Below are 13,538 nucleotides of genomic sequence, written 5' to 3'. Positions count from 1 at the left end.
TCCAGGATGACACATATCAGAATGTCAAAGTTGTCCTGTGCCCTTTGATTCACTGCCTTCTGCCTAGAGCTCTCCATGTGCTTTGTCAATATCAACTTCATTCAATTTTAACATCTGTTTTAGAAATATTTTTTATTCATTTCCTCTGGTCTAATACCTCTCTCTCCCTGGCTTTAGGTATTAAGTAATCTCTGAAATACTTGAGATTATTTTTTAAATTTTTATCTTTTTAGTACATGTTTGCAATACAGGATGTTTATGTTCATCTTAGGGAGTACTCCTTTTGATTATCTTGATTCTCTTTTATTCCCCTTCCTGTCTCATCCACAGAGTTAATATTATTTTACCTATAAACATTATCAAATGTAAACTTTTACTCAAAGAAGACATATAGGGTTAAGCATATTATAATTTATATTTAAGCAATGAAAGATGAAATTAAAAAAATCACAGGGTACTGAAGTAAGAATCTTAGAGGAGGAGGCCCGACAAAAGCAGTGAAGTAGTACATCTCACAGATAAGCTATTTACCTATATGTCTTATTATTTGCTCATTCCACAACCAGAACTATTTATCATGCTTTACTTGACCAGAAACAGAGAATTCAGGAGTCTTCCCATTAAAAAAAGAATATATTATCTATTCAAGAGGTTGTTTAGCTGAATGAAAGTACTCATATTGAATTTTATAACAGATCTTTTTCAAAGAAAAAGTCAATTTGGATTGAGGAAAATTGACACAATATTTACTTCTAAATTGTTCATAAAATTTTGCCTTATAGAGTACTTAAATCGAGTTTTAGATGAGATTTTTTAGGTTCAAACTCTCATGTTCTGGTTTAATTTTTATTCTTAAGTTTAAGCTATGAGTTTTGGTTATTTTTTTTCTCTTTTTCTGTTTTTTTTTATTAGTACATATTTGCAGTACATAATAATACAGTCCTTGTGGAAAATTGGTACCTGTACATAAAACATTTTAATTCTCTTTTCTCTTTTTTATCTGACTTAGATTGAGTTCATGCTTCACAGTGCTAACTGGACTCTGGACTTTTTTTTCTCCAGAACTGGGGATTGAACCCATGGCCTTGGCAATGAGATATATCCTCAGTTACTGACTTTAGTTTCTATATCCCATTGCAATAGATTTTACTAAATTTGAACCTGAAACTGTGGCTTTAGGAAAATTTTGTCTGAAGATCAGGAAATTTTCTTTTTCTTACCATAACTATAGAACTATAAAGAAGTAAATTTTGTTCCATGAAGAAGATGTTGTTTTTTCTACTCAGGATAGTGTGAAGAATGATAAAATCATAATTCACACTTTTCCTCAGGCCAGACCACATGGGAATCCTGTGCTTTTTTCAAATTACAAAGTGAACTCTGCTTTCTCACTCCTTCTGAGGCTGTCTGTGCCAGGCTAAGCCTTCTGCCTTTCTCATTCAAGCACCTGGTACAGCTGTTTCTCCTCATGGCCTTGGTGTCAAGATCGACTGTGTGAGTTCTGAGTGAAGTAACTTGTGTCCTGCTAGCCTGGAACATTTCTTGCCAAGCAGGAGACCAACCCCTGCTTTTTGAAGCTGAGAACTGAAAGACACAGAGCTACCTAAAAGGAGGAGTGTTCCAGACAAAAGCAATAGTTAGAGCAAAGCTGTCGAGGCAGGCTGGAGTTTGTTAATTGCTTTCAGGTCCAAAAATTAAAAGAAAGAAATTTTAGCTAGAACATGATAAGCAAGTAGAAAAGTGGCATAAGCTGATAATTATTACTGTATATTCTCAGAGAGGTCTTCACTGACAACCCCCAATTAATTCAGCAACCCTTGCCCCAGTCCTCTATCTTATTACCCTTTCAAATATTCTTTATAACAGTGTTTTCATTTATGTGTTTTCTTTTTATTGTATATATACCTTGTTAGAATGTAAGTTCTATTAATAATAGATCTTACCTGTCTTACTCATCTCTGTATGTACTCATTTTCCGAGAGTGGAAATTGGGTTCACTGTTAGTATTCAATGAATATTTGATGAAAAAATAAAAATACTGAATGAATGAATGAATGAATATGGTAAGAAAAATAACCTGGGACCTACCATAGAACAGATTTTGGACTTGAAATTAATGAGAAAAAAAGAAGAGTTTTAAGTCAAGGGCAATATGCTCTGACTTGCCTTCAAAAGTAATCACTGTTGTGTCAAGGACAGATCTGAAGAACTGGGAAACAGATTGCATGACTTAGATCAATGTTATGGGAATATGAGAAATACCAAGAAGCCATAATTCCCTGGGCTGGGTGTTTGATATGACAATAGGAGAGTCCTGGATTGGAGTGTGAAGAGCTACAAATAGAATGGAGCCTTTTAATGAAGAGAAAGAGGAAGTTGTGTTTGTTTGCTGTTCATTAGGGGGAGGTCTGGTAGAGATACTGAATTCCTTTTCAGTCAAGTTTGAGTTGTGTGAGACATTCAAAGGGAACTGTCAGGTAAAAAACCTTAGATCTAATTAGAAAATGGAGATTTGAGAGTTGTTTGCACATAGGGGGAACAACATCCTTGGGAACAGAGAAAGACAATTAGTGAGAGGTGACAGAGAGAGATCAGAGAGGACCTAGCCTGATCCCAAGGAACTGTATAAACACCATAAAAATTGTCACGTTTCCAAAAGGTAGGGTGCTGACCCTTAAGATAACCATATACCTGGTCTAATGAAGTAGTACACTGTAATGTTTAATCTTGAATTCAACTTGGGCAGACTGAGGAACACCTCGGAAATTAGTAAAGAACCCTTCTGAGTGTGTCTGTGAGGGTACTGCTAGAGAGAGTTGGCAGGTGGGACAGCAAATAGAAGGGGGACTTGCTCTGAGGGTGGGAAGTATCACTGAATAGTCTGCAGGCACAGCTGGAACAAAACCAGAGGCAAGAAGACCCCAGCGCAAGCTGTGCTCTCTCTGCTTCCACTTATCATGAGCTGAACAACTTTGCTCTTTCGCATCTATCCCTTGTGCAGTACTGCCTCACCTCAGGCCAGAAACTATGGAACAAATCCACCATGAGCCGAAACCTCGGAAACCATAAGCCAAAATTAATCTTTCTTTTTTTGAGTTTATTTTCTCTGGTATCTGTCACAGTGACAGAGAGCTCTAGTACAACTATGCTGGAAGCTACCCTGGCTTTCTGCTTTTCTAGATCCATATCTTCTCAGGGAAAATGACAATTATTCTTGTCATAGAGAAACAGGCTTCAGAGCTACTGTTATCAAGAAAGGATCAGAAAACTTCTTACCTTTCACACACATACATCTCTTTAATTCTAATTATTGTAAAATGATAGAATTTTCACATCTAACTGGAAGTTCTGAAGTCTACAATAAAAATGTCTTATGCTCACTCCACAAGAGGTAACATTTTTGCTGACACTGCTTGTATGTTAAAGCACCTGAACTCTGGAATGTACACACACAAAAGCAATAAGCAGGGACACTAATACTCAAAGCAAATTTTTAACCTGGAGCAATTGATTTAAGAAGTGTATTTGTTCAGTTGTAACTTCAAATCATTGCCCTATTAACCTGAGAGTATTAAGCAGTTTCTTAAAGATTACAGAATTACTTTTTCAAATGGACTTGCCTGTATAAGTCTATTTCTAGACAATATGAGTCTAGCTGTTCTTTTTACTCATTTTGCTTTTCCTATGCTTTTTCCTTATGTTCACTTTCTTTCAAAAGATAAAAATTTTGTCCATCATTTCCATTATTTTCCTTATCCTTCTTAATCCTAAGTGGTAACAGGAGGTAGAACGGCCTGTAGGGTCATAGCTCAGGAAATGGTCATGATAAAGGAGCTTAGCTGCGGGGGATGGAACAGGAGTTAACAGTATAGCAGGCTTCTAGGGAATGTGAAACAGGGTAAAGAAACAAGACAAAGACCAGTAAGGAGTTTCAGGGACAGGAACGGACCAAGGAGACAACTGGGGCCAAGACAACACAGGCTAAAATGGTGGTCAGCTGAAGTGAGATATTAATTATATGTCAGGACAAAGGACTGATTCAAACAATGGAACAGAAGATGAACTTGGAATATATTGTGCCAGACAGTGACAGAACTCCCAGATAATAAAGGAAACTTGTCAGTTGGATATATGTGGTACCATTTAGGAGGTTCTTACTGGCCCAACCAGGAATAATAGGAGCTTCAAAATCAATAAGGATAATAATGTATCATATCCCATTGAGTAAAATAGATAGCTATAAATCTTTATTGACACAAATAAATTAATGAGTAAACAGATACATGAAAGAGACAGAAACTTTCTATGCAGTATAATGCTAATTAATACTGTAAATATTGATAAATGATGAAATTAGAAAATCACCATTTGGTAACCCTCACTGTAATAAGTAATTCAGACAAAAATTATCAATGAATCCTAAATCTAGTGTGAAAGTATAGAATGATATAATATTTGTTTTCCTTTTGTATCAGGGATTAAACTCACTGAATTTTACCACTGAGCTACACACATTGCCAAAAATTTACATAGTTTGAAAGCATTTCACAAATGGAAAAGTTATTAAAATTATAATGCAGAAACCTAGCAGACACTACCATAACCAATTGATGAAAAATTTTGTACCTCCTGACTGGACACAAAGAATAGGACATCACTGGGGAGAAATTCCTACTAAAAAAATCAAACTTTAAATGAGACACTCTACAAAATAATTGGCCTTTACTCAAAAGTACCAACATCACAAAAAGGAAGGAAAGACAGAGCAATTACTCCACAGTGCAAGCTAAAGAAACCTGACAAGGAAATGCAACAGGTGATCCTGGATTAAATCCTACCCTAGACAAAAAAAATTTTTTTTAAAATAAAACAGCATAGTGCTGGACAGCCCTTAAAATAGGAATAGTGTGTTAGGATTAGATGGTAGTGTTTTATCAATGCTAAATTCCTGATTTTGTTGAGTACATGGTACCATGTCTGCAAATGATAGTCAAATAATTCAGTAGGGAAGAAACATATACATGATGTGTATCACACAAGATAGTGTGATAGTCAAATACTGTACTAACAACTGAGGAAGCTGGAAATTCTCTTTACTGTTCCTATTATATGATGGCAAAAATATTTCAAAATGGGTAGTAATTAACCATCTAACACAAGTGTCTGGCTATCACAGCCCTGGTTCAGGGTAGGAAAGGACAAGGATGATTCTTGACCAAACACACGGAGGAAGTGGTGTACTAGAGTCTTTAAAGATGCTGCTGTGAAATCTTGGGTATAGTAGTCTTCTCTGGCTGGCAGAGCAAAGATTCTGGGTAATGTAGTCTCTGTTAACAAGAACATATCTGGGATTCTAGGCATCATAGCCAGGCTGCCACAGGGTGGCTTAAAAAAAAAAAAGAAAAATATCTTCACGAAATCAATAAATAAGATTATAAAATTTAAAGTATTCAAAGTAAAAAAGTCATAAAAATATAGAACTAAAAAGTCATCAGTATTATACACATTTCAGTGTTACTTTGTACTTCAAGCATTATACTGCCCTAAAGGTAATTTATATTTCATCTTTTCTTTCATCTTACTTTTGGGCTAATGACTAATTTGGAAAAAAGTAACAAAATACAAATTTTAAATGTAAGACTAGTACATACAAATTGCAAAAACTACTATTTGAGAAAGTCTTAAAAATTGTTGATATTTCCTTTTATTTTAAAACTGATACATAAATGATAATAAGAATCCAGAAGCTTCAAGTTTTGTTCTCAAAGGAAGTAACAATATAGGCCAATATGCCCACTTTCTCTTTCTTTCTTGGCTAGGTTTCCTATGTCAAAGCCATTGATATTTGGATGGCAGTATGCCTTCTTTTTGTGTTTTCTGCACTTCTGGAGTATGCAGCTGTAAATTTTGTATCAAGACAGCACAAAGAACTTTTGCGATTTCGACGAAAGAGAAAGAATAAGGTAAGTGATTAAATATATTGGGTTTGGTGGAAAATCATTATTGCTGGAAAGTGAATTATTTTTATTTAATGGAGATGTACAGGAAACAAATTGGTGTTATGGACTACATAAGAGCGTATTCCTTTATTCTTGTCCAGTTAAAACTTTAAGTATCAAAGTAGCTTCAGGGAGAAAATGTTGACACTTTGCTATACTTTACCAGGGTAGCATAAGAGTTTTATCAACTTCTCTAATGTACTTCTGGGAGCAACATTTTTTTTATTATATGGATGAATGAAATAAATCATCTCTTAACTTGCAATGTTAGTGTTTCTAATGGTTTTACTTCATATGTCATAGATATAATTATTAACATTGTTCCTCTTTCTGAACTAATTCCTTTAGTCCTAGTTCCATAGAATATTATTTATTAATATCGTGATATAAGTTCATACAAGACTATGTGATCTCCTTTATGCATATTTTCACATTCTTAAACTATTTCTTCAGACACCCTATGGGAAGCCCAATGAAGTACTAGTGTGCCCTACTATCATCTCATAAAAGAAAATTTATTTATTGCTGGGATTTAGCTCAGTGGCGCAGCACCAGCTTGGCAAGCGTAAGGTCCTAAGTTTCGATCCCCGGTACCAGAAAAAAAAAAGAAAAAAGAAAATTTAGGAAACCATGGAAAATTGTAGAAGTAACCTTCTATCTGGTGCTTTTATAAAGTCCAGTAATGGCATCTCCTTCTACAGGCTCGTGGTTTTGTCCACCCTCTTTCCTTTTCTATAAGATAAGAGTTTCTCTTGACAAAAAAGTCCAGCAAATTTACTTCTTCTAATGTGAACATGCCAACTGACATTTTAAAAACAAGTTGAATTTTAGAGCAACAAAATAATGTCAAAGTTGTATTTAATTATAGCCAGGGTACGTAAACTGGAATCATTACTTCAAAACATGTCTTAAAAATAATGATCTGTGTGTACAGTACAAATTTTTAAAGATTTCTAAAGGTTCATTGGTTTCTGAATTATTGACTACCTATATAATCAAACTGTTTCTAAAGCAGTAAGTTTTGATCTCTCATTCCTTGAATCCACACAGTATCAAACATATTCTAAAGGAGTAACTTAAACATTTCTAATAGGTCCTCCAAAAGTTATCACTGCACCAATAAACAAACATTCCAAAATTGCTGCCTGGAAGGAAAATCAGCACTGGGACAGAAATCAATGTCTGAGCTTACATTTCATTTATGAAAATAAAAGCATATTATTTGTATATTGAAATGTATTATGATGGAGAGATTAAGTTTTCCTCATCTGCTTTCTCCACCTTCCTCTGTAGTACTGGTCTACTTACATTTTCTCACTATTCTTTACTCTTCTGTATCTCCTCTTATGCACAAATACCTGCTCCCTCTTTCTCTCACAATTCTTGGTGCTGGCTGAAATAACCTAACAGAAAAAAAATGCTGTATCACAAGGGTGAAGCTCTTCTTTTTCATTCTGATTAGTGACCAACTGATAAAGACAATTTCCCCATTTGTATCATTTATCACACCAAAGGCAATATTCATATTTCCTTCCATAATTTCATTTTAGATTTTTATTTTCACTTTATTACCTTTTTCCTCCCTGTACTCATTTAGAATGTCTCAATTATGTGATGCAAACCTAGAAATGCTAAGTATGGTGTATTTGGTGTACAAATGGACATAGTCTGAGAGTTCAAACATATTCTGTATCCACCAGTCACTGTGTCCACTGGATAAAGTAATAGATGCTCAATTGTGAATTTTCCTTTTTACACAATTATTCTTATCAAAATGTCTCTTTACTCAGTTAATCACATGTAAGAATGGGATAAAATTGTCTGATGGTCTTTACTCTTTAGTTTTAAGAAAAATGGAAAGATCAATTTTCGCAGTGACCGATACTCTGGGAAAAAGTAGAAACGCAAAAAGAGTACTATTTTATTTTCTAATCACTAATTGAAAAACTCAGGAAGCAAATGTAATTAATGTGGTAAAGTTTTGATCCAGAGGAAAGTAAGTCAGTTATTTCAAAGTTCAATTCATATCTTGCATATGTGAAAGTCTATTAATTGATACATATGTGTGTTCAGATGTTATATGTGATTAAAATCAATTGTGTAATTATATTTAAGTATATATGACTTGACTCTGGTTTTTCAATCCTTCTTGGTTCACTTTACCTTGCCACAGACAGATGCTTTTGCATTGGAGAAGTTTTACCGTTTCTCAGACACGGTAAATTGACTTTCTTAACTCTAAATACAGGAATGTGATCATCAGTAAAAAGCAGACAGCATATTCTACATTTAGGCAGTGTTTGGTGGGGAAATGCAATCCTTTCACATGTAAAGCCAAGCAAATATCGTTTCCCCTCAGATAAGAAGGAGATTCTTTTTTCTAAGAACTCTATTCTATTCTTTATTCATTAGTAGGATATTTAGATAGCCTTCATTTTATTTTTTTTATTAAATTCTTTTATTGGTACATTGTAGGTATACAGCACACTTACATTTCTCATTGGGAATTGTACCTTTACATAATGCATCTTGGTTCTTATTTTTTCCCCATTCCTAGCCCTCCCTTCATGCCCTCCACCCTTCCCTATTTACAAAGACTTTATTTCCATTTTTTCCATTTCTCATCATTTTTCCTTTCCCTTCTTTCCTTTCTCCTGCCCCTCCCACTACCCCTACCCCTTTGGACCTTTTCTTCCTATTTTACATTATCGATTATTCACTCTAATCATTGGTACATTTTAGGTATACAATATAATGACATTCATCATTAGAAATTTGCACCTTTACATAGTCTCTCTTGGTTCATTTTATTAACAGAAATATTTGGTCAAAATGATTATATATCTTTTTTCAAGAGAAATGTCATATACATTTTGTAATAATCTCCAAAGAAGAAACAGTCATATACCTGGTCAAAATTAGTTGCAACCTTATTTATACAATAAATTCTAAAAGCAGCAGCGTAAGTGACTAAAGGTAATGAAGTGAAAAATAAAGCCCAAAATACTTTGTATGGTGTATGGTATATGTATCTTTAGACTACATTCTTAATGTTTAAATATAGTTAAATTATTTTAAGCAAACTAATTTTTTTTTTTTTTTGGTACCAGGGATCAAACGTGGGACCTTGCGTTTGCGAGGCAGGCGCCAGAACCACTGAGCTAGATCCCCAGCCCCAAGCAAACTAATTTTTATAGTAGCATCCTTTGAAATTTTCAAATAAAAAGAAACTACAAGGACTATGTTCAAGTATAATGGCTAAATATTTAGAAAGAATCTAATGTACAGTGTATTGGCCCATGAATAATTTGACAGGAGCCCCCTAATATAGCATGCATAATTAAATGTAAATCTATCAAAGCCAGAAATTTGAACTGGGAGATCATATACAAGTAGTCTAGTTTTAAAAAATAACATTTTTGCAGTAAAATGTATTTTAAAAGTAGCTCCCCAGGTGATTCTACTTTACGCCCCAGTTAGGAATGCCTTCAATAATCTGATCTGCATAGCAGATTATCTAGACCCAGTGTTATTTTAAAATACTGTTTTCTTTTAATATATATCACTTAAATTCTCCCTTTTTGTCCTTGAAAAACAATTTCTCATGATCTATTTGCCTTTACTTGATTATCTTAACTATAAATTTTATTTGCATAATCAAATAGTATTTATAATATATACTCATTCAATAAACATAAATATATATGTTAGACTACATAGTAGAGGTAGGAGAGAGAGAGAGAGAGAGGATATATCTGTCCCCTTTGGAAGGCAAAATTAATTATGTCTCCAATAACTAAACAGTTAATTAGTTACAGAAACTATAGAAAGAAGATATATTCTATTAGTGATTGCTTTACAAAGAACTCTGATGAAGAGGCAAGCTTACTGAATGGACAATAATTTTTTTAAAAAGAATATGGCAGTTTAAATATATTCACAAGAAAGTACATGAATCTCATTTACTTTTTAAACTAATGAAAACATTAGACAAATCCAGGGATGGTTATTTTGAGTTTTTGAAAACTGTTTTTCTCAAACCAACAATCTTCTGGGCTCATTGAATTCATCATTATATACATATACATATATATATGATATAAATAAGATAGATATAGATAGATATACATAATATTTATATATATAAGAGGTAATCTGAACAAGCTAAATCTTTAAACCAGCATAATCAAAATGAGTCTAATAAAAGCTGAGATTATGCTCTTTATTTTCATGAATACTGGTTGATGTGACTTTTATTCAGTACTCTACCTTTGCAAAATAAACAAAATTGCCTTATTATAGAAAGTTGTCACAAGGGGAGACCTTGTATTAACATAAATAGTAGTCCTAGGACAGTTGACTCAGCATTGACTTAGGCATCATATAAAATGTTGATACTTTACTTTTCTCTATAAAAGTATCAGATAATCCTTGATCTATTGTGAAAGAATAGAAGTTTGCTGTTGTGTTCAAATTTCCCCACCCTACACTGTTGGAGCCTGCTGTGTGCTGATTACAAACTGCCATCTCATGGATGCTCTCGCCAGTGCTGTGTGGGAGTGTGCGTGATACGGAAAGATATTGGTTAGACGTGACTATTCTTATATATTATTGCTTAATCCTAGAAGGTTATAAAGTCAGCAAAGTATTTCTGACTGTTTTATTTGTTGAGCGAGATGGATGAAATGGGATGGCTTTAATGCATTTCATGTAGCTTCTTCCACATTACAACATGGTGATGCAATGGTTTTCTGAAAGAAAACACATTCACATGGTACTCTAGTGATTCTTCTTCCTACCTAATATTTATTATCATCTGTATATATAAATGAAATGGGAATGAACTATTAGTTCTGATTTAGAAAATGATGACTAAATTTATACTTTGCTAAACATGATGGTTATGGTCTTTAATAAAGATGTATCATTGACTGCCTTTTAGTAATTTTAATTATGTGGTTGTATATCTGTGTGCTGTATTACTCAAAACAACTTATAAGGATAAGAAATAAACAACTTTTCTATCCCGTACATTCTATCAGCTCTATATTCTTAGGACAAATGTATATGTATACCAGATTGGTTGAAAGGATAAAGGTTTGTGGTTTAAAAAAGTATGTATCTATATACACAAAATTATTTAATAACCTTTCCATTCTAGTTCAGTTTATGCTATATTCTAATGTTAAGATATTTTTTTAAAGAGATAAAATATTTCTGACAAATTTCCTGATAGATACTTGAGACAAAGTAGTTATCCAATAATTTAGGTTCAAACAAATTCTATTTGAATAATTCACATCATTGGTTGAAATTTTATTCTCAAGTAAAACAAAAATTGTAAGATTATAATTATTTCCTGCAAACAGCTAGAGTTTATGTTAAACAGAGCTACTCCTTAAAACCATTATATGATTTGAAATATCTGTTCAAAGTAATATTCAATAAAGTAAAACAATTTCTATTTAAATCCAAATGCATTACAGTGACTCCCATCTCAAAGTTAAGTAAAAATTCTGCTTTTTTTACATCTGTCATTGATAGTTAAATATCATGCCACTCCATAATTATGACTTGACACTGCAAGACTCTATTAGGCTAGAAATATATAGATATTTAAAAATTCTATTGATTTCTCATCTATCCTTCAAAATATTTTTATTATAGTTTCATGGTATTTTACAAAAAAATTCATCTGTAAAAACTAATGCTTTACCATTTATTAATCTCCAAAACATTTCAAAATCTAAATTCAACAAATTCATAAATTTGGCTACCTTGTATTTAATTTAGATATCAATTATAACAAATGTACAGATCTCTTGAAACTACATTTCAAGTAATTTTATATTAAAAAATTGACTTACAAATGTAAAATATTTTAGGTTCATCTATTATTGCATTCTTTTAACACTTTACTTTTTAAACAATATAGAAATTTACATAGATATATGAAACCAATATTTCAAATTAATATTTTAGAAAGATAATTTTAAATTCATTTATATTTTTCATCTGATATCAGACTTTCTAAATGATGAAAATTTATGCCCCCAATAAGCCATTGTTATATTTACTGACAATATTTAAAAATCCACACTCTTTGAAATCATATAAATGAAAATTATCAGTTCAATTTTGTCTCTGTTACTTTCCAATTTTACAATAAAGTTATAAAAAATTTAAACAAGATCTTTGCAGTAATTTATTTAACATCTTAATTACATTAAAAAATTCCCCAAAGATATGTACTAAGGGAGAAACATTAGGATGAAAAATTATGTATTTTACCTGTTATGTCTTACAATAATTCACTTAATCAATACTCCATGCTATCTTACATGCTTAATGTGTTGTTACTACTCAATGACAGTTTCCTCACCTCCACCACTCATACAACAAGGTTTTTGTCGGTGGTGCTTCATTTGGATAAAATGTTAGTTCTTATCTCACATATGTGTCAATATATTAGTTTGATGATAGAGGTAAAGCAATTCTACTGAAAAACTATATCTATACTTTTGATCTTGTATTTCTACAATTCTAATTATAAGGTCCATTTAAATGAGTCAGGATCGAGCATAATTCTTTGAATAAAATGAAAAGACACTTAGAAATTGTTACAATGTAGTATTTGTGTATGATTACTGAAACATTTTTCTCAGTTCCAAATTTTAAAAAATGATAAAATGTTTACCTATTAAAAAATTATACATAACTAAATGGCTTTTACATTTTTCATTGCGTACCACTATAAATTGCTTTGATCATAGTAAGAGGGCCACGCCTGGATCTTTACAATCATATTATTTAGCCCATTTTTAGTTAATTTGATTTTATCTTTATTACTACCTATATTTAGGCCTATGAAATTCTTTAACTATATAATCTTTAAATATTGGCTAACATAGTGTCTTTAAGTCAAAAGTTTTTGATAATTTTTTTAACTCTGTTTTTTTGGCACACAATTCATTTGAATTTAAACTACAAACATTTCCAGAAATTTGAAGTAGCCCACAGGAATATTTGACTACTAATAGAAAAATATGCCTCTATATGTAAGCAAACATAAACATAATTGTATAACTAGGTTATTCAAAACAGATAATTAGGTCAGTAACAAAATAATTTAATATGCCTTCTAATTTATTGATATAATAGCAATAATAATAATAATAACCAGCTAGAAAAGCTTCATGCTTTATTATTTGGGAGAACGGTCTTTCAAAGAAATATCAATAAGCCAATCATTTAAAAAAAATCAAAATCTCGTGCTACTTTAGTGATCCAGGCACTGTGCTGTCTCATTTCCTGACTACTCGGAGAGCAGAGGTGGCAGTGTCGCAAGCCTGGCCATTGCCTGCCAACAGAACTAAGGTCCTGTTTCTGAAAGAGCACTTATATGACTTCACACACTTCATCTTATTGATATATTAAAGTATTTCTTCTATTTCATGAAACATTTAAAATACTAAAGACCCTTTGGTCTCATAAATTACATCTGTAAGGAATTCTAGGAGTCATACAGCAAAACCCATG

The 13,538-nt window shown here is 32.4% G+C and overlaps 1 protein-coding gene across 3 annotated transcripts in view; it reads left to right on the top strand.

The window, feature by feature from the left end:
• Glra3 (glycine receptor alpha 3) overlaps positions 1 to 13,538 on the top strand; it is a 170,073-nt gene that overhangs the window by 131,207 nt on the left and 25,328 nt on the right. For all 3 annotated transcript variants that reach the window (XM_004852950.3, XM_087217016.1, XM_087217015.1), the window contains exon 9: positions 5,820 to 5,963. In XM_004852950.3, coding sequence (XP_004853007.2) covers positions 5,820 to 5,963 — 144 coding nt within the window. The remainder of the gene's footprint in view (positions 1 to 5,819; positions 5,964 to 13,538) is intronic.

Source organism: Heterocephalus glaber, unplaced genomic scaffold, assembly GCF_053883595.1.
Source record: "Heterocephalus glaber isolate CG9 unplaced genomic scaffold, H.glaber_assembly_v1.0 deba00001461, whole genome shotgun sequence".
Lineage (NCBI taxonomy): Eukaryota > Metazoa > Chordata > Mammalia > Rodentia > Bathyergidae > Heterocephalus > Heterocephalus glaber.
This window is presented reverse-complemented; position numbering and strand designations above follow the sequence as displayed.